The sequence below is a fragment of the Excalfactoria chinensis genome, chromosome 31 (genome assembly GCF_039878825.1).
Source record: "Excalfactoria chinensis isolate bCotChi1 chromosome 31, bCotChi1.hap2, whole genome shotgun sequence".
NCBI classification, from domain to species: Eukaryota; Metazoa; Chordata; class Aves; order Galliformes; family Phasianidae; genus Excalfactoria; species Excalfactoria chinensis.
This window is the reverse complement of record NC_092855.1, coordinates 514,435-536,819: the sequence shown is the minus strand read 5'-3', so window position 1 is coordinate 536,819 and position 22,385 is coordinate 514,435. Positions and strand designations below refer to the sequence as shown.

Here is a 22,385-nt window from a genome sequence, read left to right as displayed (position 1 = left end):
TCCATCTCTCTGTGCATCCATCCCATGCTTCCATCCATCCACCAACCGCACACTCCACGCTCCAGCAAAAGCCATTAAGAATGACAAAGCACCTTTTTGTTTTAAAGATGGGTCCCGGGAGCAGCAGGCAAATTGCCTGGTTCATGCATAATAAACCAGGCGTGGAAACACACAAAGTAATAGGCTACATTTGTAGGGAAACAAAATCATTAAGCGAGAGCCTGTTTGCAGGCTTGTCTGCAGGAAATAAAACGCAGTGAGGATGGATATGGAGGGGCTGCCAGTGTGCCCAGCCCCAATTGGCACCAGCTCCTGCCAAAAGCTTTGGCAAAGAAATGGGTCGGCACCAGCACGTCCCATCATTGTATTCTGGTCCCCAATGGGTCAGCATCAGCATGTCCCATCATTGTATCCTGGTCCCCAATGGGTCAGCACCAGCATGTCCCATCACTGTATCCTGGTCCCCAATGGGTCAGCATCAGCACGTCCCATCATTGTATCCTGGTCCCCAGTGGGTCAGCACCAGCATGTCCCATCATTGTATCCTGGTCCCCAATGGGTCAGCACCAGCATGTCCCATCATTGTATCCTGGTCCCCAATGGGTCAGCACCAGCATGTCCCATCATTGTATCCTGGTCCCCAATGGGTCAGCATCAGCATGTCCCATCCCTACGTCCTGGTCCCCAATGGGTCAGCACCAGCACGTCCCATCATTGTATCCTGGTCCCCAATGGGTCAGCATCAGCATGTCCCATCATTGTATCCTGGTCCCCAATGGGTCAGCACCAGCACGTCCCATCTCTATGTCCTGGTCCCCACCAACACCACACGTCCCCATCAGCAGAGCCCCCAGCACCACCCTGAGCTGCTCCCTTAGAACAAAGGCAAACTGCTGCCCCGTCGTTTTTCTTTTTTTTTTTTTTTTTCTTTTTTAAACATTTATATTTATATATATATATAAAAAAATTAAATATATATAATATATCGTGTTTAAGACTAAAAATATAGTACATAATATTTAAAAAAAAGGAAAATGGAAAATAAAAAATGGTGGATTTAGGGAGGAAAGGGGGAGGGGGGGGAGGCAGGGCAGGGGTCACAGATACGTGTCTCTAGGGGGAAAGGGGGGAGTCTACAACAGCCTGTGCTGGGAGGGGACCCACTTGCCCCCACACTCCGGCCGCTGCCGCCTGTCCCAGGGCTCACTTTGGGCCGGGGGGGGGGTGGGGTGGGGAGAGGGGGAGTTTCCTGTTCCCTCTCCCCCACCCTGGGGAGTGGAGTTTAAAGCTTCAGCTTGGCTTCGGGGTGGGATGCTGCTGGGTTGCTATTGCTATAGTGGGGTGCAGCATTTGGGGCAACAGCCAGGGTTACATCAGGCACCATTGCGAGAAATGGCACACGGTCCAGCCGGGGTGGGGGGTTCAGGCTGGGTCGGGCTCAGCACCGTCCTGACAGTACCTTTAGGGTCTTGTTTTAACCCGATAGGGACAGGAGGGGTAGGGGACCCCCAGCCGTGCCCCTTCCCAAACCGTCCTGCGGCCAAGTCGTACCTACATGCCATGGGGCAGCAAGGAGGAGGAGGAGGAGGAAGTTCTGCAGGACAGGGGCAACCAAGCTCTCCCCCTCCCTATCCCAGAGCCAAGCAGGTGGTGAGGGAGCTTCGTACCTAATCCCAAGGGTCTACAGGGGTGCCCTCCCACCCCAGCATTGTGCCTCTATACTCACATTGTAAGCCCCAAACCCACCACGCTCATCTGCAGCCCCAATCCTTGAGCAGAATCGAGGTCTTCGCTGCCCCCAGTGCCCATCTGGGGACCAAAATCCCTCTCCAGGGGTGAGCCCGGCCCTGCTCTCCAATATACCTGTATATACATTCACCAAGGACTGTGGGTGTGCGTATGGGGGCTCCGCTGAGCTCGCTGTACCGGGATGGACGGACAGATGGACGGAAGGGAGCCAACCCTGAGCGTGGGGCATCCCCAAAGTCAAGGCACAGGGAATGGCAACAGGCTGGGATGGGGTGTTTGAGGGAGAAAACAGAAGCCAGGCACAGCATCCCTGTGTGCATACAGATAGATACACACACAGGGCATCTCCCATGTGCCATAGGACGGGCGGTGCTGGCGGGGTCAAGCCCCCATTGGGAGGGCTCCAGGGTCCCCCCAACTGAGACAGGGAGGGATCTGGGGGTCCAGCAGAGGAGGACACCCTGGACCCCTTTGGGAAGGTACCGTAAAGACAACCAATATCCCAACGGGGAGTGGAAGCTCGAAGAGAAGGGACCCGGCTCACGCAGGAGTGGGGCGAGGGGATCATGATGTGTCCCTGAATATCAGGGGATGGTCACCAGGACCCCATCACCCACCACCCTCCGCCCACCCTAAACGTGTGTCTGCATCCGCTGCTGGAAGCGCTGCCCATAGTCCGAGTGCTGGGAGGTGTAGGAGAAGCGGGTGGCACTGGCATACTTGCCCATGGGGTCATAGGCATCGTAGGGTGCCCGCTCCAGGCTGGTGGGCTGCCCATAGCCCAGCCGGTACCCGCCGTAGCCACCACCAGCTGGGAAAGCAGTGTGCCCCCCATAGTTCTCATAGGAGAGCTGGCTGGCTGTTTCACCACCTGCTGTGCCCGGAGGAGCTCCGGTGCCTGCTGCTGCCTCAGCACTGTATTCAGATGCAGGACCACGGCTGTAGGTGTTGAGCTGTGCGTAGCCACTGGAGTGGGACAGGCGTGAGGGTGGACGTGCATCATAACGGCCAGGTCCTGGAGCACGGTAATCAGTATAGAGCACAGTGCGGGAGGCTGGGCGGTCCTCGTGGGCACGGACGTTGTAGTAGCCATTGGTTGGGTCCTGTGGGGAAGGGAGGGTGGGTGATGTGCACAGTCGGGTTGGGGAGGGTAAGGAGCTGGACCCTGCCCTTCTCCGAGCATCCTGCATACAGCCAGCACAAGACAAGAGCTTTCTTCTTCCCCATCCCATCCATGTTCCCATCCCTGTTCTTGCCCTCATCTCCATCTCATCCTGTCTCATGCCCTTCCCATCCCATCCTATCCTCATCCTTTTCCCATCCCATTCCATCTCCATCCCTCGCTCCCACACCAGGCCCGGACCTTCAGCTCGTACTCCTCGCGGGTGTCGATGGTGTCACAGCGCAGGTCCTGCTTCAAGTCCACGTCATCCTTGAACGACTGCAGGAGAAACAGAGAGAGATGGGCTGTTTCCTCCCCAGTGCCTCCAGCTGTGCTCCCAGCACTGTGACCCCGAAGTGTGAGCCATCCCTTACCGAGTAGATGGCCTTCATGACACGGGTGGCAGTGGAGACGCTGGCTGTGTCCTCCTCCCTGTCAGCATGCAGTGTCAATGGTTCCCTGTTCACTGTCTCCACCTTGATGTCCAGCTTGCGCAGGGTGACATCCTTCCGACCTAGGGACGGCAGTGGGTTCAGCATGGACAACATCCCTATCTCCATCTGCAGCCCCATTCACATCTGCAGCTCCCAACCCCACTTACTTCCTTTCCGACGCCGGTAGAGGAAGCAGGCGAGTGCCACGAGGAAGCTGATGACAAGGATGCTGGCCCCAATGGTGGCCCCGGCAATGATGCCCACAGGCAGGACCTCTGCAGGGGATGAGGAGAAGGGTGGTTAGCTGGGGAACAGAGGGTGGGAGGCGAGCACTGACAGTGGTGTGGGGACCTTTCTCCTCCAGCTGGATGATGGCAGTGCCTGGCCCGAAGCTGTTCCAGGCGGTGCAGTTGTAGTGGGTCTGGAAGTCAGCCTCCATCACATTGTTGATGGTGAGGGTGGACAGCACCCCACTGCCCATCGTGGTCCTCTCCACCGTGTAGCGCTCCAACGTCCCTGCCTCCAAAATGTTCTCCTTCCAAGCCCAGGCCTGGCAGGGGGTTCTGCATCAGTGTCACCCCAGGGGATGTCCCCCATGCCCCATGTGCCCTTGCAGTGCCACTCACAATGCGATCCGGTGGCGGCGTGCTGCCAATGAAGCACTCCACTTTGCCACGGTCTCCACGCGCCGCATACTGCACCACCTCACTGGAGATGATGGGGGGCCCTATGGGAGGCACAAAGGGGTCTTGCTGAGACCTAGAGGCACCGAGGTGACGCTGGGTGGCACCAGGCTCCATGCTGCCAGCTCACCATTGACATAGAGAGTGACCTCACGCTCGCCCACGCCGATGCGGGGGACGATGGCTTTGCAGATGTACTGCCCTGCATCCGCCTGTGTCACTGACTTCAGGTACAGCTGGTTGCTGTTGCTCAGCACCTGGGTGGGAACACGTGGAGGTCAAAGGGGACAGAAGGAGGCATGGCCCCTCTTTGAGCCCCCCCTGGCTCAGCCCTACCATGTTGGACTCCTTCTTGGTCCAGGTGAGGGTCAGCGGGGGGTTTCCGGACCACATGCAGGTCAGCGTCACATCGGAGCCGATGTCAGTGACGGTGGGTTTGGGGGCCACCATGATGCGAGGGGCGACTGGGGGGAGATAAGGGGTAAGGGAGGGAGAGGGCAACATCCAGGGGGGTCGATGGTGGGGGGGGGGGCTGCCTCACTCACAGTGCACATCTACCAGCGTGCTGACGTTGGTGCTGCCGATGTCGTTGTGCACCTCGCAAGAGACGGGCTCCGTGAAGAAGGTGTAGTCCACCTGCGTGTCGTACCTGTTCTCCTTGGCCTCTTCAATGATCACCCCCCCCTTGGCCCACCTGGGTGAGGCAGAATGTGGTCAGGACCCCCCTGACCTCACCATCCCGTATGGAGGTCGGGGTGAGCCTCTGCAGGTGTGCCCTCACCTGTAGCCTTTGATCTCAGGGTTGGCGGTGGCCATGCAGGTGAACACAACCCGCTCGCCCTCCTGCACTGTTTGTGGCTGGATGGACAGGGTGACAGTCGGGGGATCTGCAGGAAGGTGGGCGCAGCCACCGCAAGAGCTGAGGAGGGCTCAGCATGGCAAAGGGACTGAGCAAGGGGTGAATCCCCCCAGCCCAACACTGCATGGCACAGTGGGAAAGGAGAGCCCCAATGCCATGTGTGGGTAACCAGCAACCCTGCCTAGACAGGTGTCCAGCATCCCTGTCTGATGTGCATATACCCACCATCCACGCTAGATCTGGATGTCCAGCATCCCTTCTAGATGCAGTCACCCAGCATCCCTGATGGATGTAGGCACCCAGCATCCCCAATAGATTTGGGTACCCTTCCCACTGTTGCCACTGGAGGTCGGTGTTCACCACGCAGTGTCTGCTCAGCCCCGCCTGCAGCGCAGTGAGCATCCACCAGCTCCCCGGCATCATCCCCTCCATGCCCACGGTGGACTTACGGTGAACATTGAGCTTGACAAAGGTTTCCTTCCCGGCAGGGATGGCATCGTTAGTGCAGCGGCAGGAGAAGATGCGCCCGATGTCCAGGTCGGTGGGGTTGATGGCCAGCAGGCTGGTGGTCGTCTCCCGCTTGCCGTCAGCCAGCACCTCCTGCCAGTGACAAGGGGACAGTCTCCATCAGCTCCGACTCCATATGGGGACATGATGGGGCCGAGGGGATGGCAGTACCGTGGTGGTGATGGCTCCGTCCTGCTGCAGCCCATCGCGGTACCAGACAATGGTGGCAGCGGGTTTGGCATTGCGTGCCCGGCACGTCAGGTTGTAGGGAGTCCCCGCACGTAGCAGGATCTCAGGGGCTCCATCAATGGTGGGGTCCTCGGGGGGGACTGCAGAGAGGACAGGGGATGAGATGCAGGCAGGGACATCAGAAGCTTTCCCATGGGGTGGGGAGTAGAAACCCTTCTTTATTAAGGCTGGCTCCTGGGGCAAAGCAAAGGTGCCAGGAAGGGAATTGAGGAGCTTGAGGGGTTTGTACTGTGGCTTAGAGATGAATGCACTTGAAAAGGCCTGACTGTTTGCAAACAACCATGAGGAGCTGGCTGCAATGATGCAAATAGGAACTGGGTGTCTTGTTTAGCTGTGTGGCTATATAGGATGGGCAGCAATGGGAGGAGGAGTGGCTGTGGTAATGGGGAACCCCAGCTAAGACCCCATACCTGGGACCCCCTGTCTGGATACCCCCACCTGGAACCCTCCAGTCCTGCCCCATCTTGGCCTCAGTCTGGGGGGAGGGGATGCAGGGAAACCCCTCGAGCTCAGCAGGGGTGGAGGCGTCCACCAGCCCCATTGGGCCACCTTTTGTGCCTTGGGGGTCCCTGCGTGGGAGCTGTGGGGTGGGCAGAGCGTGCTGCTCCATAGCCCAGCCACATCTCCTGCTTGCTCGCCTTTTATCACCCTCCTTTCTAATGGGAATTTCAATACCAGGGGAAGAAGGAGAAAAAAAAATAAATATGAAGAAAAACAAGAAATCCACCCCAAAACCCCATTCATGCAACATTTCCGCTGCGGCTCCGGCATCTTATCTTCTTCTTCTTTTTTTTTTAACAAGACACAAAAGTCAGGGAAATCAAAGTTACTGCACTCGTAGGTCCCGTAACTCAGCCACGGCGTGAATATAGATTAAGGCATTAAAGATAATGGCAGAGCCAGGCTGCGGGAAGGAGGGGAGGGAACAGCGCGGGAGGCAGAAGCAGCATTCCCGCGCCTGCCTGGGGGGCTTGGGGGGGGGAGTGGGAGGGCTCAGGGGATCAAGGAGGGTTGGGAGGTTTGCTCCTTACTGAGCACGGTGAGCTTGGCTCGGCGCGAGCGCAACGCGGCCTCGGTTGCCTGGCATTCATAGACGGCGTCGTCGGAGAGCTCAGCGTCGCTGATCTCCAGGTTGTATTGTCCTGAGTCGGCCGTGCCCACGATGCGGTAGCGTGGCCAGGCTGTGGGGACAGCAGGGTTGGAACCAAAAGGGATAAAGGACCCCTTGCTGCACGGTGCTGCATCCTCCATGCCCTGCTTCTAACCCAAATTCCCCAGGGCTGGGGCTCGGTTGGTGCTATGTGGGGCATGGGCAGGCAGTGTGGATCCAGTTATGTGTGGCATATCCAGAGCCGTGGTGTCTTCAGTGTGCAAGGACCCCATTGCATGCAGGATCCCAATCCGACCCCCATCTGTGCAAAATCCCAATGCATGCAGAACCCCAGGGTGAGCAGGACCCTATTGCAAGCAGGACCCCAATATATTCAGAACCCCAGCCACATAGGGATCCTGGTGCATGGACAAAGGAGCAGGACCCTATTGCAAGCAGGACCCCAATATATTCAGGACCCCAGCCACATAGGGATCCTGGTGCATGGACAAAGGAGCAGGACCCTATTGCAAGCAGGACCCCAATATATTCAGGACCCCAGCCACATAGGGATCCTGGTGCATGGAGGAAGGAGCACCTGATCCTGGGAAATATGGTGATGCAGCACCGCAGGAGCCCCAGTGCCAAGAGCCTCCTTTGCAGTGCCATCCCAGCCCCAAGCTCCCCCCACTTACCTTTGAGGCCCTGCCCCATTCCCAGTGCCAGCCCATCCTTGGTCCACTGCACGATCCCAGAGTAGTTGAGCACCACGCAGGACAGCACAATCCTCTGCCCAGCCACCACAGTCTGGTCTTCAGGCTCCTCCACAAACCGTGTCTGTGCCGCTGGGGACAGAGAATGGGGATTGGGATTGCCCAGTGCTCCATCATGGTGGTCCCCATTGTCCCCATGGTCCTCAGCCCCATGGGCCATGTCCCTGTGGCGTAGTGGCCGTCATGTGGACATCAACCAGGGGATGTGTGTGTGTCACGCTGTGTGGCTGTGTCACACACCAGTGGCTGTGTGTCACACATGTGCAGGGAGATGGCTTGGGGACCAGGACACTGCATTCCCTGCTTGCTCAGTGGGACATGGGACATCTCACTCCCCCAGGGTGGCAGGGGAGCACCTCTCCCCTGCGCTCGCCTTCTCCCTTGTAAGCCTCCTGTTAAATATTCAAATGATTTCCACTGTGGAGTGGGAGACGGGGAGGCAGAAATCCCTTCTGGGGATGAGCGAGCAGCAGATAACCGAGCTGCTAAGTCTCCAGCCTTGCCTCTGTCTGCACAGCCCCATCAGACCCGGCACAGCACAGCATGGAGTGACACAACACGGTGCAGCATCCCCCAAACCCGAGGATGAGGCACCCCAAAGCCCCCAGGATGTGATACCCCAGCACCAGGGGAAGGAACACCCCAGGCATGGAGGGGGGACCTGGGGATACTCCCTGCCTGGTGCCCACCCCCACCCTGTGACAGTGTTTTGGGAGAGGAGCGGGAGCAGGGACTGGAGGCAGGAGGGAGATAAAGGGAAGGAGAATGGGAAAGGCGAGGGGGGAGGGCTGGAGCTGGGGGGGGGGGGATGAGAAGCAGAGCGGAGATCAAAGAGGAAGGTGCCTGGAGAGGTGGGCGCGGGGGAGGATGAGAGTGGGGGAAGGAGGGAGTGAAGCGGGGTGGGGGTGGGGGGGCACAGGCAGACAGACAGACAGCAGAGACACATCGCCCTGGGCACCAAGAGGTGATGGGGGGACACGCCGCCTGCACACGCGTGTGCAAACATGGGAATGACGGCACCATCCTGCCCCCCTCTCCGTGCCTGCCCGTCCCCATCCCCACCACTGTTTAGTCTGCAGCGGGGCGATGTGGGGGATGGGGGGAGGCTCAGCTCCACCCCTTAGTGTGGATCCTTGACCCCCTCGATAACGCAGCCCCCATATTCTCACCAAGCACCGGGCACAGCCGCAGGGCACCGGGCACGCACCCTGCCCTACCCACCCGTGGGTGCCCGACACTCGTGGGCTCCACAGGGACCAGGGAACCCAACCACACGCCCGGCCCTGTCTGCCTCTATTTATCAAATGAAGGTCTGATTAAGCCCTGGGGCTGGTGCTCCAATCTCCCTCTCTCTCCTCTCGCTATTAAACTCAGGGTTCAAAGAAAAGCTTTTTATTCGCGCTGACAGCTTTCAGATGGAGCTAAATCTCTCCGCGCTAGAGTTTTTTATATATATATATATATATATATATTATTATTTTATCTCTCTCCCTCCTCCCCTTCCTCTTCTCACCGCTTTTAAATTTAAGCCTTTCCCCCCTTTCCTCTTCCCAAGTTGTTCGCTTCTATTTATATTGGGGGAGGGGGGGGAGAAAAAATACACCAGGAGGGGAAAAAAAAAAGAGAGAGAAACCCTGGATGGGTTTTATTCTGCTGGAGAGAAAAGAGGATTTGGTGCCTTGTGGCCCTGGATCCAAAGTGGAAAGGGAGAGATGGGAGGGGGCCATTGCCCTGTCCCCATCCCTGTCCACATCCCCATCCATGTCCCTATCCCTGTCCCTGTCCCTATCCCTGTCCACATTCCCATCCATGTCCCCATCCCTGTCCGCATCCCCATCCATTTCCCTATCCCTGTCCCCATCCCTATCTCTGTCCCCCTCCCCATCCATGTCCCCATCCCTGTCCACATCCCCATCCATGTCCCTATCCCTTTCTACATCCATGATCCCCTCCCCATCCTTGTTCACATCCCCATCCATGTCCCTATCCCTGTCCCCATCCCCATCCCTGTCCCCATCCCTGTCCCCCTCCCCATCCATGTCCCCATCTCTGTCCCCATTCCCATCCTTGTTCCTCTCCCCATCCACATCCCCATCCCCATCCGTGTCCCCCTCCCCATCCATGTCCCCATCTCTGTCCCTGACCCCATCCCCATCCACGTCCCCATCCCCATCCATGTCCCTATAACTGTCCCCTCTCCCCTGCGCTGTCACTGCACTATCACCGCCCGCAGCCACTTGTCACCCAGCACGAGGCAATGGGATGGAAAAAAGCGCAAGCGCTTCAGCCAGCTCCAAAATGCCCCACACGGAGCTGAGGCCACACTATGAAGAAACCAAAGCTGAGGCTGAGCTCAGCCCTAAGCGATGTCACCGCGTCCCCAGACCGGGGATGTGACCACGGCCTTCGGGTGCTGTCCTGCCTGGGCGGGTGCTGCGCCTTGCAGGGACTCGGTGGCGGAGACGTGATCGAGGCTGGCACTTCCCCGTCCTCCCGCCCCATCTGCTGAGCAGGAGCTATTTTCAGCTCCACCAATTTGGGGCTCTTTTTTTTCTTGCTAAAGCTGGGCAGAGACGTGGGCTGGTGGTGGTTGTGACCTCCAAGTGTTTCAACACAGAGTAGCACCCGGAGCCCCAAACTCAAGAAGGGAGCGTGGATAGGTGCCAGGATGGGGCTCTATGCGTTTTGGGGATGCCCTCAAGCATCTCACGCTGTGTCCCCACATCACACACAAAGGGATGGGGATATGGGCACGATCCCAGCCCGGCAGAGGGCTTGCCTGCAGCTCACAGCCATTAGAGTGCTATTTGCTACAGAGGGTCCCCGTTGCCATCCACAATTTATGAGGCTGCTCCGCCGCGATTACCGCAGCACGACAGCACTGCCCGGCACGGCACGAGCAGAGCGCTCTGAAAGCATCTTGGCAGGAGGAGCCGCTTCCGCTCCCTGTTTGAAGTCACTCAATGCCCTCTTCTATTTTCCTCTCCTTCTTCCCCTTCGCTTAACGCTAAAGCAGCCAGAGGCAGGCGGTGGGGATGGGGACTCTGGGATGTGGCACGAGGACGTGGGGTCACAGGGATACGGTGTGGGATGTGGGGGTCCCAGTGCCAGATGTACCATTTAAGGTCGAAGCCCCATTGCGTCCCCCAGCTCCTTTACCAGCCCCACGTCCAACCTCACCAAAACCCATCCAACCCCTTGGACATCTCCTCTCTCTAATCCGTCTCTGATTGGCATTAATTGAATATTACTACCTTTTAATTCCTCTGTAATTGAATCTCGCAGCGGCTACAAAGCACCCTCTGCGCCAGCATCCCTGTCCCCATCTCCATCCCTGTCCCCATCTCCAATCCCGATCCCATGGCCATCCTCAATCCCTCTCTCTGTCCCCACCCCCTCACAGCTCCCTCCTCTCCCGTCCCGCAACATCGGAAACTATTTCTCTGCCACCCAATGACGGCAGCACAGCTCTGGCATGTGCCCAGCACCAGGCTGGGAGGCACCCAGGCAATGGCAGGGATGTGGCCTCATCCTCCAGGCCACTCACTGCCATCACCAAAGGGGGTGACCCTGGGGCATCCCCTGGTATGAGGTAGTGGGGGGGCCGCTCTATGCTTCTCCCCCCCCCCCCCCCCTTCCTGCTGCTGGTGGTGGCACAGCTCTCCAGGGAAGGGATGCTCCAGTTATTTTCATTTTTTAAAAGGCAAAATTATAAAAACAAATGAGGAGGAGATGGGTTCACCTCCTCCTCCACCACCTCCGGGCAAGATGGGTCCCCCGTTGTCCTCCCCATGTCTTGGTCACTGTAACCTTGGTCGTGCCACCCGTGGGGTGTCCCCATAGGGCACACATTGGGGACATCACTGCAGTAGGGACATCACTGCAGCTGGGGATATCAGTGCATTGGGGACATAGAATCACCTCCATATCAGGGACATCGCTGGCTTGGAAACATCTCCACATTGGGGATATATCCAGTTGGGGACATCACTGCACTGGGAATATCTCCACACTAGGGACACCTCTATGAGGGGGGACACCACCTCTTCACTGGGGACACCACCGCTCCAGGCTGGCTCTGTGCTCCCTCCATGCAAAGGAATGCCACCAGCTGTGCCAACACTCAGTGTCCCCCCCTCGCTGCCACCCCCCGCCGCTCTCCCGCTGCGATTGCTTGTGACACCAATCTCACAACAAATTTAGCAGCTCATTTCCCGGCCGATCAAATATTCCACCTCGATTACCTTGCGGGCAGGAGACGGGCGGCGCGACGCCGTGTGGGCAGCCAGCACCTCCCGCCGTGTCACAGCCCATCAGTGTCACCAGCACTGGGGATGCCTGCACTGCTGGGGACAATGGGAGGGAGGATGGAGGGGGGGGACATGGCCCCATAACCCTGCTGGCACCACGGGGCGTGATGGGGAAACTGAGGTATAGGGACAGTGAATGGAGAGGGGGTCCCTAGTGTAGAAATTGAGGCATAGAAACAGTGTGCAGAGAGGGGGGGGGGGGGTCTCCAATGGGGAAACTGAGGCACGGGGACAGTGCTTGGAGAAGGGGTCTAAATGAGGAAATAAAGGCATAGGGACAGAGCATGGAGAGGGGGTCCCCAGTGGGGAAACTGAGGCACGGGGACAGTGCTTGGAGAAGGGGTTCACAATGGGGAAACTGAGCTATAGAAACAGTGCATGGAGAGGGGGTGGTTCAATGGGAAAACTGAGGCACAGAGAGTGCATGGAAAGGGGGCCCACAATGGAGAAACCGAGGCATAGAAACAGTACATGGAAAGGGGGCTCCCCAATGGAGAAACTGAGGCACAGGGACAGCACAAAGAGAGGGGGTACCCAAGAAGCAGAGCAAAAGGAATACATAGAGGGGATGGCTCTGACACCCCATAAATGCCATCAGCGACGGGGATGAGGCAATGGCTCACGATCAGACACAGTGCTGGGAACATACGGAGTGATTTTCAATTAAACCCTCATTGGGAAGAAGCATAAATACCAGGGGAGATGACGTGGTGGAATTGGGTTCTATTTTTCGTTCCCGAGGAGCCTTAAATATTCCCCACCTAATAATAATAATAACACACACACACACACACACACACACACAAAAAAAATGAACTCCCGACTTACGAAACAACATATAAATTCCCCTCGTAATTACATTACTTTCAGAGCAGCAAAGATGCCAATAAAATATAAACCAGCGTTGGGCAGGGAGAGGAGAAAATATAGAACCAAAGAAATGAATTGCGTTATTGCATTATGGCAAATGAGCTGGGGTGGGGGGGTGCTCAGGTCCCTATGGAGCCACTGCTGTCCTCTCAGTTGCCACTGTCCAGGGGGGTTTGTGCCCCATGGGAACCTCACTTCTTCCCCATTAGAATCCCATTTAGCTCCCGTTGGAATCTCATTGGTTTCCCCATGGAAACCTCATGGCGATCCCATTGGAACCCCATCTCTGCTCTTTGGGAACGCTGCTGTTGTCCTGAAATGATCCATCCCACGGCAGCTCCCACAAAGACCCCACTGGAAGTCCTTTAGAGCCTCACTGCTGCCCCATAGCATTTGGTGCTGCACTCAGGGCTGATCCTGGCAGCACCCCAATGAAGGATTCCTATAGGAACCCCCCAGGCACAACACACACAGCCACCCTATGGGACCACTGTGTCCCCAAAATCCCTGAGGCCCCCACGTGCCCTGGGGTCTTTGTCCCCCCCACCTGCCCCACATGGAGGAGCCCTGGCGCCATTCTTTGCCTTCATCCTCTGAAAGGGGGCAGCCAGGCAGAAAGACAAAGGCTGTGGGGCCGGGGGGGGTGCAGGGCAAGGGCTGCATGTCAGCGTGCACGTGTGTGAATGCACTTATCTGCTGGGAATGCACAATGGTGCACATGTGGGTGTGCAGCAGATGTTGTGCTTGCACAGGAGAGTGTGTGTGCATGCACCGCACATGTGCTTGCACCCGTGTGCACGTGTGTGTGTGCATGCACAGGATATTTGCTTGCATGTGAGTGTGTGCACCAACTACAAGGATTGCACTGGAGAGTGCGTGCATGCATGCATGCACCAGCTGCATGAGCGTGCACAGCAACAGAGTGCTTACACAGGAGCATGCATGTGTGCACATGTTCAAGCTGCGAGCTTGCACGGAATACCCATGTGCTGTAGGAGCTGAGAGTGCAAAGTGCAGGCCGTGTTCACATGCACACACTTGTACACACATGTGTGTGCATGTGTGTGCAGCCACATGCATGCTCCCCAAGCCCAGCAGAGCCATGCAGCCTTCACACCCCAGCCCCCCTCCTCCTCCTCACCCCTCTGCTGCCCTTTGCACCGCCACCACACAAAGCCCTGCAGTGCAGCTGTGGCCCCACAACACCAGGGTCACCCCCCCCCCCTTCAGGTTCTGGGGTACCCACAGCCCCCCATCCATGGGCACACACACAGAGCTGGCAGAGCTGCGCCTTCATTATTTCCTCTTCATTTTTGGGGCTGTCAGAATTATGGAGCAGGGCTGTTTATTGGCTCGAGTTTAATTAATTTGTGTAATATCCCTGTTAGGAACAATGTCTAATTAAGACTTTTGTTTGTGTGTGCATGCTGGGGGGGGGAGGGGACTCCTTCTTTGGGAAAGGAGTTTGGGGGGGGGGGGGAGGAGGGAGGGGGGACACAAAAAAGTCCCCAATCATTAATGAAGGGGAGAAAATATTGAAATGGGGGCTGGCAGCCTTCCACAGAGCTGCTGGTACACGGGCTCATTACAGATGTCTTAATGAGACATCTTCTAATAATGGGATTATCAGTCACATTGAATCGGGGACGAGCAGCTGCGAGCACCAACTTGGGCACGGGGCACAACAAGAACGACCCATGGGGGGGGCACAACTCTTGCCTCAGTTTCCCCCCATACCCTCACTGCTGTGCATCTGGCATTGCACAGCATTCACGCCCAGCAAAAGGGGCACTCATAAAAGCCCTCATCTGGAAGGAAATTGGTGGGCATGGGGCTGTGTGCTGTGCCCCCACCCCATGCCCAAAGCTGCAGTGATGTGGGGACCCTCTGTGTGCCTCAGCTGCACGGCTATGTGTTCCCCACCCTTCTCTCTTCCCCCCAAGTCCCAATGGGAAACCCTGCACAGGAACCTCAGCCCCTCCTGACAGCAACTCAGTGGGGATTTGGGGTCCTGGGTGGGGTTTTGTGGGGCACCCAAGGCGTGGTGACACCAGGGGTTCCCATGAGCTTTGTGCTCACAGCACGGCAGTGGCTCAGCTCTGAAGTTGGGGTCCCCATGGGGTGAGGGTGGTGGGGATGGCACAAGGGGGGGGGGGGGGCCTGCAACCCCCACCACGGCCCCGAGCAGGAGAAGCCGGAGCTGCGCTGGCTGCGCTCCTGCGGTCAGAGCCCAGCAATGATCCCACAAGCCTGGAATTTGAGGAATTTCCTGCCAAGGCTCTCTGGAAGACAGGGAGAGAAAGAAAAGCAGAGCTTAACCCTCGGCTCCCTGCGCCCGGCCCCAATCCCATAGAGGTGGGGGCTGCCAAGCAGGGTGGGGAGCACTCTTAGGAGGGATCTGATTTGGGGGTTCACCCCTCGTTCCTCCCCTCCCTCCTATCTGCTTCAGTCGAGCTGCAGAACCCTGCGGGAAAACTGCCCCGTGCCTCAGTTTCCCCACTGCAGCGAGCACCCCTTGTAAAGTCCATCCCTTCTCCCATGCCCCCACATAGTCTGTCCCCATGTTGGTCCATAGGAACACCAATACCAGCCTCCCCTACCCCTCTGCAGCCCCCAGCCACGTCCCGTCCCAGCTCCCACCCCTTGAGGGCTTCAGGAGGTTGGGAAATACCCGCACCATCGAGCCCAGCTTCAATCTGAGGTCCTGCACGTTGGAAGGGGCATTTGGTGAGGAGGAGGATGGAGCAGCACAGAGCATTGCATGTCCCCATCCCCAGCGCCACCAGCGGCGCCCTGCCCGCGGTGACACGCTCCTCGACGCACCCTTTGCACATCCGAGCGTGCTCCCTTCCACGTCCACGTGGGCTCTTGCACACCCGGCTCCCCTTGCACACCAGCTCACACTCGGGCCTCGCTCCTTTTCTCTGCCGTTCCTATGGCAACCTCCGCATGGCACACAACCGCTCTCCGATTTGAAATCAAAAGTTGTTTTTTCCTCCCCTCCTCCTTTACTCCACTCTTTCGCTTTTCCCCCCCTCTCTTATTTTGATTTCCATTTGGATCATAATCCGCCCGTTGCCATGGCAGCGCTGGCAGCCCATTATGTTCCAGCCCTTGCAGAAAAGGCCCCGCTCCTGCTTTTCCTTCCCTTTTCCAAGGGGTTTGAGGAGCAAAAACCTTCCTCACCGCAGGGCCACCCCCTGCCACCACTGTCCCCAAGCAGTCACCGTGCCCGGTGCTCATATGGCACCACAACCACATCCCGTCCATCACTCCCAGCACTTCATCCTGCACCCACATCCCCCTTAACTCTGTCCATCCCAGCATCCCCTTCCCCTGAACCTCTTGGGGCAACGCTGTGTCCCCAACACCCCGCTATCACCAGCACAGGGACACCTCAGAGCTCATCACTGTTACACTGACATGGGTTTGCCACTTGCCCACCTATACCCAGGTATGGACTCAGTGCTGCTGGGTGACACAAGGAGCCACGTGGCCAACATAGGACCATCCCTTGCCCCTGGTCCCTGCCTCTCTGTCTCCTGCCCCTCTATTCCCTACCCCTCACCTTGGTCCCCCCTGCCTGTGGTCCGTGCCCCTCAGTCCTCACCCCTTCCTTAGCTCCCAGTCCCTGCCCGCACCGTGCCCACCCCTGGCTGGGAGCAGGAGGTTATGAAAATGAGCCGTGTGCCCAGGAGACTGTAATTATCTGGTAAGTGTGAAAGCTGGAGTGATTAATTAAGAGATAATAAAAAGAAAAGGAGGCTAGAGAGGGAATAACGGATGCTTTGATGATAAAACCTGAGGTAAGGCAAGCAATTAGGGGAATCTTTATGGAGAGTTAGCTATAATCCCCCTGCTGCAGCGCGGCGGGGGGCTGAGTGCCCACGGATGGAGCCACAGACAGAGCCAGCAAGACCTCGGGGACACCACATCCCCATTCAGGGACAGGCACAGGGGACATGGCTGGGACTCCTGGGGGGGTGGCAGCCCCATCTGTCCCCACAGGGTGAGGTGGGTGCCACCAGGATGTCTCCCTAAGGATGCGCTCAGTGGGGTGGGTGGGTGGGCACTGTGGGTGCAGCCCAGGTGGCAAGAAAGCTGGTTTAGGATTAGATCAATCTCAAGTGAAAGGCTGTAGATGTAATTAGTGGTGGGCAGCGGGTGGAGGGGCCAAGAACCCTAATCTCACCTTTAAGAGGAGGATGGTTTGGTGCCAGAGATCACAGCAGTTGGATGGTTAGATGGAGAGACAGACCAGGGGACCCTGCAGGTGGCTGTTGCATCAGGGCTGGCACTGGGGCAGGGATGCTGCCTGTCCATGAAGCTCAGCCCCAGGTGGGAGCAGCTGGCTCAGTCCTGGCCCAGGCAAGCCATGGCACATCGTGGTGATGCCATACAGGATCCATCCCACTGGCCTCAAGGCTGCTATGGAGCTCTGTGGGGCCAGGGGAGCACTAAGGGTCATGATATTCTCCTATGATATTCATCCCCTCCCCCTGCATTTAAGCCCTTTAATCCCAGGGTGCCCTGATCCCAATTTGCCCAATGGGTTTCTGAAGGGCACTGCGGGCACGGGGAGGTGGTGAGAACAGTGTGCTCTGCAGTGCCCCCCCCCCCTCCCCCCCAAGATTCCATCTCCTCCCTGGGGTGCCCTGTGGGGACATGGTCAGAAGGGGGCAGTGGGGACAGTCATGGTCCCCAGAGGGGATGTAGGTGGGCAAAAGAGCACTTCAAAGCCACAAGCAGCTCCCAGCATCCCAACCCAGGGTATGGCATCGTGGCTCCAGCAGCATGTGGGGAACTGAGCCTGGATGAAAGAGGGAGGGGGGGGGGGGGGGTGGCACATGAAGGCACCCACCACTATCCCCAGCATCTCCTCAAGCCCACCCAGATGGTCACATTTGGGATGCAGCCACCTTGCCCCACTCACAGCATAAGGAAGCAGCCCCGTGTTGTGCACCATCCTTCCCTCCTGCCCCATAACCTGGAGATGTGGGTGCTGGTAGAGAAGGGGGGGGATTCCTCCTTGGTGGCATCGTCTTGAGGCACACACAGCCCTCACCCCACTCCCCAACACAACCACATCATCATCCCAGGCACAGCGACCCATAGCATCCAATCCCACTCCTATCTATGGGGTGGATATACCAGGGTTCCCCATGGCACATAGGGCAGCCCCCAATCCCAGGTGAGCCCCTACAGTCACATCTCTGCTCTTTTAGTTCCCCAGGAGAGGAGAAAGGAATAGAAAGGAAAAACACCAAAAACCAGAAGGAAGAAAAACAACAAGAAAAAAAAAGAAAAACCCACTGAAAGAGAAGAAGAATCGCCCAGAAAATGAATAAATATTTCAATTTGAGGCGCAATCACAGCGAGTGATTGAAACGGGGGGAAGAATAATGGGTTTCATTTAGATAAGATACAGAAAATTATTTAGTGAGAAATGAAGAGTGATGAAACCCATTCAACATCTCGGTGCGAGCGAGTGGAACTCCATGAATGGCACCGACCCCCCAGAACGCACACGACTGGCATGGAGAAGGGGAGGAAAGGGGAAGGGGGGGGGGCATCAGGTTTGCCCCCTCATCTCCCTGCTCTGCTGTGGGAATAGGGGGGGGGGAGCACAGTGGGGCTCATGGTGGGAATGGGAAGGGGGGGGGGTTATGTTGGTGGGGTGCTGCCACCCCCATCCCCTTGCATGGCACATGGCACAGAGAAGGAGCGAGGGCGCTTTTGTTCCAGGGAGGGCAGTGGAGCCCCGAGGCGCTTCCCCCAGCTCTGCGCGGGGGAATCTGGGATCGACCACCCCCCCCCCCCCCACCCCATCCCCCCCGACGGCCCCAGCCATCTAAGAGGCTTTGCATGCTCCTTTTAAACCCCGGTTCGACTCATTTTTGTTCCTGGCATCTTAGCAACGCCGCCCCCTTAATTAAAAATTAGATTGGATTTTGCAGCAGGGAAGGAGCCGGAGGCCGTGCAGGGCTGGCGTGGCGTAAGGCAGTGCCCTCAACCCCCCTCCCCGTCCTGAAGGGGGGGGATGCCCTGACTGAGCTCCCCCCCCCCCCCCCCCAGCTCAGTGCACACGTGGCTGCATCCCAGCTCTGCACCCCTCACTCTGCATGACCTTGGCCAAGCAGCCCCCGTGCCTCAGTTTCCCCCCAAAGGCCCTTTGGGGTCACGCAGGGACACAGGGGGGAGAAGGGGGGAGCATGTAGCTTGCAGCAAACCTCATAGAGCAAGCAGGGGAATGGAGGTGCGCTGCATTCCCCAACCTTGTGCTCCTTGAGGACTGCCTAGGTGGGGGTCCCTGCAGCCCCCACACTCCTCTCTTGCACACATGGATGGACTCCCGCACGGTTCTCTCCGATATCACCACGGCCGGGCCACATCCCTGCACACATCACCCCCTGATGGGCCCCCTCCACTCCCTGGGGTGCACAGGGTTGGCTCCCCCCGCCGACAGTTCCCCGCACCAACCCACCCTGAGCCCCATCTTTAACGCTATCGCCGTTGCGGGACCCGAACCGGGGGGCGCGACCCCCACCGCGGGGCACCAGCGCGATCCAAACGGGGGGAGCACGACTCCCACCGACACCCAACGGAGGGGCTCAGCCCCGGAGACGGGCAGAACCAAGCACCGGGACCCGATAACGGGGGGATTTCTCAGCTCTCCCCCAGCTCTCCCAGCATCGCACGGGGGCTCCGCAGGACGTGGCCTCGGGACCCCCCCAGGCGCATCCCAGTTGGGCGCGGTGCACTGGAGCGCGGTCCAACCCCCGAATACAGCCCCGGGCCGAGCCGGGATGGAGACCGAGCCGAACCGAACCAAGCCGAGCCGGGATGGAGACCCGAGCCGAACCGAACCAAGCCGAGCCGGGATGGAGCCGAACCGTGCCGGGATGGGGGCCGAGCTGAACCGAGCCAAGCCGGGATGGGGACCCGAACCGAGCCAAGCCGAAATGGTGGCCCGAATCGAACCGGGATGGGTCCGGAGCTGTGCGCTGTAACTTGGGACGCGCACTTCGATGCCGGTACGCGATGCTCGGCGCTCCCGAAGCGCGGTGCTCACCTTGCCCGTAGCAGTCAGCGAGAGTCAGGAGGCAGAGGAAGAGGAGCCGCATGCTCCCGTCCCGGCAGCGCTGCGGGCACGGGGCGCGGGGGGGGCCCGCTCCCCGCCGCCCCGCTCGGCCCCGCCGCCGCCGTTAGAGCATTGCCCGGCCGGGCCGGGGCCGGGGCCGGGGGTTGGGCCACGGGCTCCGCTCGCTCCGTGCTAAACGACTCCGTGCCGCTCCGAGCTGAGCCGCGCCGCCCCGGACTGCGCGATGCCGGCGGGGCGGGGCCGGGCCGGGGGCGGACTCGGGACACTTTGGGGAGGGGGAGAGGGAGGGCGGGGGCTGCGCGGTGCTGGGGGTGTTTTTGCGGGTGTGTGGATATGCGTGTGTATGTCTGCACGCATGTGGAGGCATGTTGGTGAGCTCGTGTCGGTGTGGAAGCGAGCGTGCGTGCGTGTGCGTGTGTGTGCACGCGTCTGCAAGAATGTTGGTGTGAGCACATGTGTGAGCGCGGGGGTTGTTCTTTTCCATGCACACGCATGTCAGCGTGCGTGTGTGTTGCCTGTGCGTGTGTGTTGCCTGTGCGTGCATCCCGTGGGTGCGTGTTGGGGCGCGCACGTGTCTGTGCGCACACGTGTGTGCCTGCTGGTTGCATGTATGCAACATGGCACACACTCTTGTGGGTCTTCCAGCACCCACTCAGGACCCACATCTCCCCCTTAAAGCCCCCCCAAGACTCCTTGTACACCCCCAGGACCCACCATCCCCCCTCCGTACCCCCTAGAAGCCCCAGCTCCTCCCATTCCAGGACCCCCCCCCCCCCACTCCCACCCAGGTAGGGGGCTGCAGTCTAAGCCTCCTCCCCCCTCTCCGGCCTCACCTCTCCCCGCTCACCAGGAGCTGATCCATCCCTCTCTATTCCTCTTTGAAAACTTTCTAAGCCGTAGCTGAAGGCCCTGGATATCAGCGGCTCCAAAAAAAAAATCCTCTTGCCTTCAGGCTCCGGGGAAGGGAAGCTTTCCAAGTAGAACGGAGCTGGCTAAGCTTCTGGATAGAAGTAGAAGCTTCAGCTTTCATGGTTGAGGTTTTGATTCGTGTGTTTATTTATTTATTTATTTATTTCGGGGGCTGCTGTTGTTGTTGGGTTTCTTTTCTTTCCTTTTCTCTTCTCTCTCTCTCTCTCTTTTTTTTAATAGAATTTCTAGCCCTGAGGGTTTTAAAGAAAACATTGCAAATGGGAACCAGCGCGGCTGCCTGAGTCAGCAGCATCTCCTGAGCCCGCCGGGCTGCAGCTGTGCCAAGGGTGGAGGCGAACGGTGCTGGGGCCGAACTCAAAGCGGCCCTTTCCTTGGCTCCAGCGAGGATTTCTAGCACCGATTTAGATCGTTTTCTTTCTTTCTTTCTTCTTTTTAAAGTCGTATTTCTTTGCTTATTTGTTTGCTTGCCAGACCTGCCACCCCCTAAGTCTGCTCTCTGCGCTTACCCCCCCCCGTGCCATACGGAGGGGGCTCACGGTGGGCACTGCTTCCCAATCGGGGGCTCTTCCTCCTACCCCCCCCCCTTCTCCCTGTATCCCGCCCCACTCGGAGCTGCAGCTTCGTTCTCTTCCCCCCCCCCCCCCACCGCCAATTCCCCGCCCCGGATCGCGAACGGCGGCCCTGCTCTGCCCCCTGGTGCCTCCGAGAGTCCCGGGACGGAGCTCTGGGGTGGGCGGGGGGGGGGGGGGGGGGGGGAAGGGAGGAGAGGGGCGGCCCGAAGATGGCAATGAAAGAAGCGGGGCGAAGGGGTTATTAATTAAAACCTCAGCCACTCGTGAGTGATGTGGTGATTGCGTGGGATCTTATCGTTGTGCCGCCGTGTCCGGACGGGCACAGAAACCTTTTGGCTCCCCAAAGCCCATCCTTCTTGCCACGGAACCCACAGCCCCTTCCCTCGGCGTTGAGAGGGGGAGGGGGGGGGGCGGGATCCGAGTCCCTCAGGAATTCGGGGAGGAGAAGAGATAGCGGGGGGGGGGGGGAGGGAGGAAACGTGCGGGAGTTTGTGGAGCGCGAAGGAAAGGGCGAGAGGTCAGGGGGGAGAGGAGAGGAATGTGCTGATAGAGCGCAAAGGAGGAGCTGCCAGCAACGAGGATGGGGACTGCGCTGGGACCAACAAGTGGCGTGGGGTGGGGGGTTGGGATTCCCAGCTCCCACCACGCAGCCCCTATCGGGATGGGGTGGGCTGAGCCTGAGAACCCGTCCTTGTGCAACACGTGCCCCCATTGGCCTTGGGGTCACCATCACGATGCCCACCCCCCCCCCCCCCCCAGCTGGTGGCAGGGCTCTCAGCACCCGGGAGCCCCGCGTGGATTTGGCATCAGCAATTTGTTTTCTCCCCCTCGCCGAGCGCCGGAGGCAGAACAGGAACTCCCGCGGTGCTCGGCGGTCCATGAAAGCCCATCTGTGCCAATAATAATAACAATCATAACGATATTTATACAGAGCCTAATGTCTGCGAGCGGCTTCCAGAGCCCATTTGGAGGCAGCCGCTCGCCTTTGCTCATTACGAGCTGCGCGCTGGAGCGGAATGGCTAACGAAGAGCTCGTTAGGAGGCTCGTCGGGGATTTGGCTGGGCTGCACGGGCGCAGCGCTTGGTGACACCGCA

General features: G+C 58.6%; 1 protein-coding gene across 1 annotated transcript; it reads right to left on the bottom strand.

The window, feature by feature from the left end:
- Positions 1-976: 976 nt before the first annotated feature.
- On the bottom strand, positions 977-20,027 carry KIRREL1 (kirre like nephrin family adhesion molecule 1). The gene is made up of 15 exons (XM_072358475.1): positions 19,759-20,027; positions 7,429-7,578; positions 6,675-6,824; positions 5,566-5,723; positions 5,337-5,487; positions 4,810-4,915; positions 4,574-4,722; positions 4,365-4,492; positions 4,159-4,285; positions 3,972-4,072; positions 3,697-3,895; positions 3,513-3,620; positions 3,286-3,425; positions 3,113-3,190; positions 977-2,852 (listed from the first exon to the last, which is right to left on the bottom strand). The coding sequence occupies exons 1-15, from the start codon at positions 19,808-19,810 to the stop codon at positions 2,382-2,384; spliced, it is 2,268 nt and encodes a 755-aa protein (XP_072214576.1). The 5' UTR covers positions 19,811-20,027; the 3' UTR covers positions 977-2,381.
- Positions 20,028-22,385: the final 2,358 nt, after the last annotated feature.

Coding starts and splice junctions, on each gene's coding strand:
- KIRREL1 (XM_072358475.1), bottom strand. CDS start 19,810: ATGCGGCTCCTCTTCCTCTGCCTCCTGACTCTCGCTGACTGCTACGGG. Junction 4,723..4,809: donor CCTGAGATCAAAGGCTACAG/GTGAGGGCACAC, acceptor TGCCTCACCCAG/GTGGGCCAAGGGGGGGGTGA. Junction 4,073..4,158: donor GGTCACTCTCTATGTCAATG/GTGAGCTGGCAG, acceptor TGCCTCCCATAG/GGCCCCCCATCATCTCCAGT.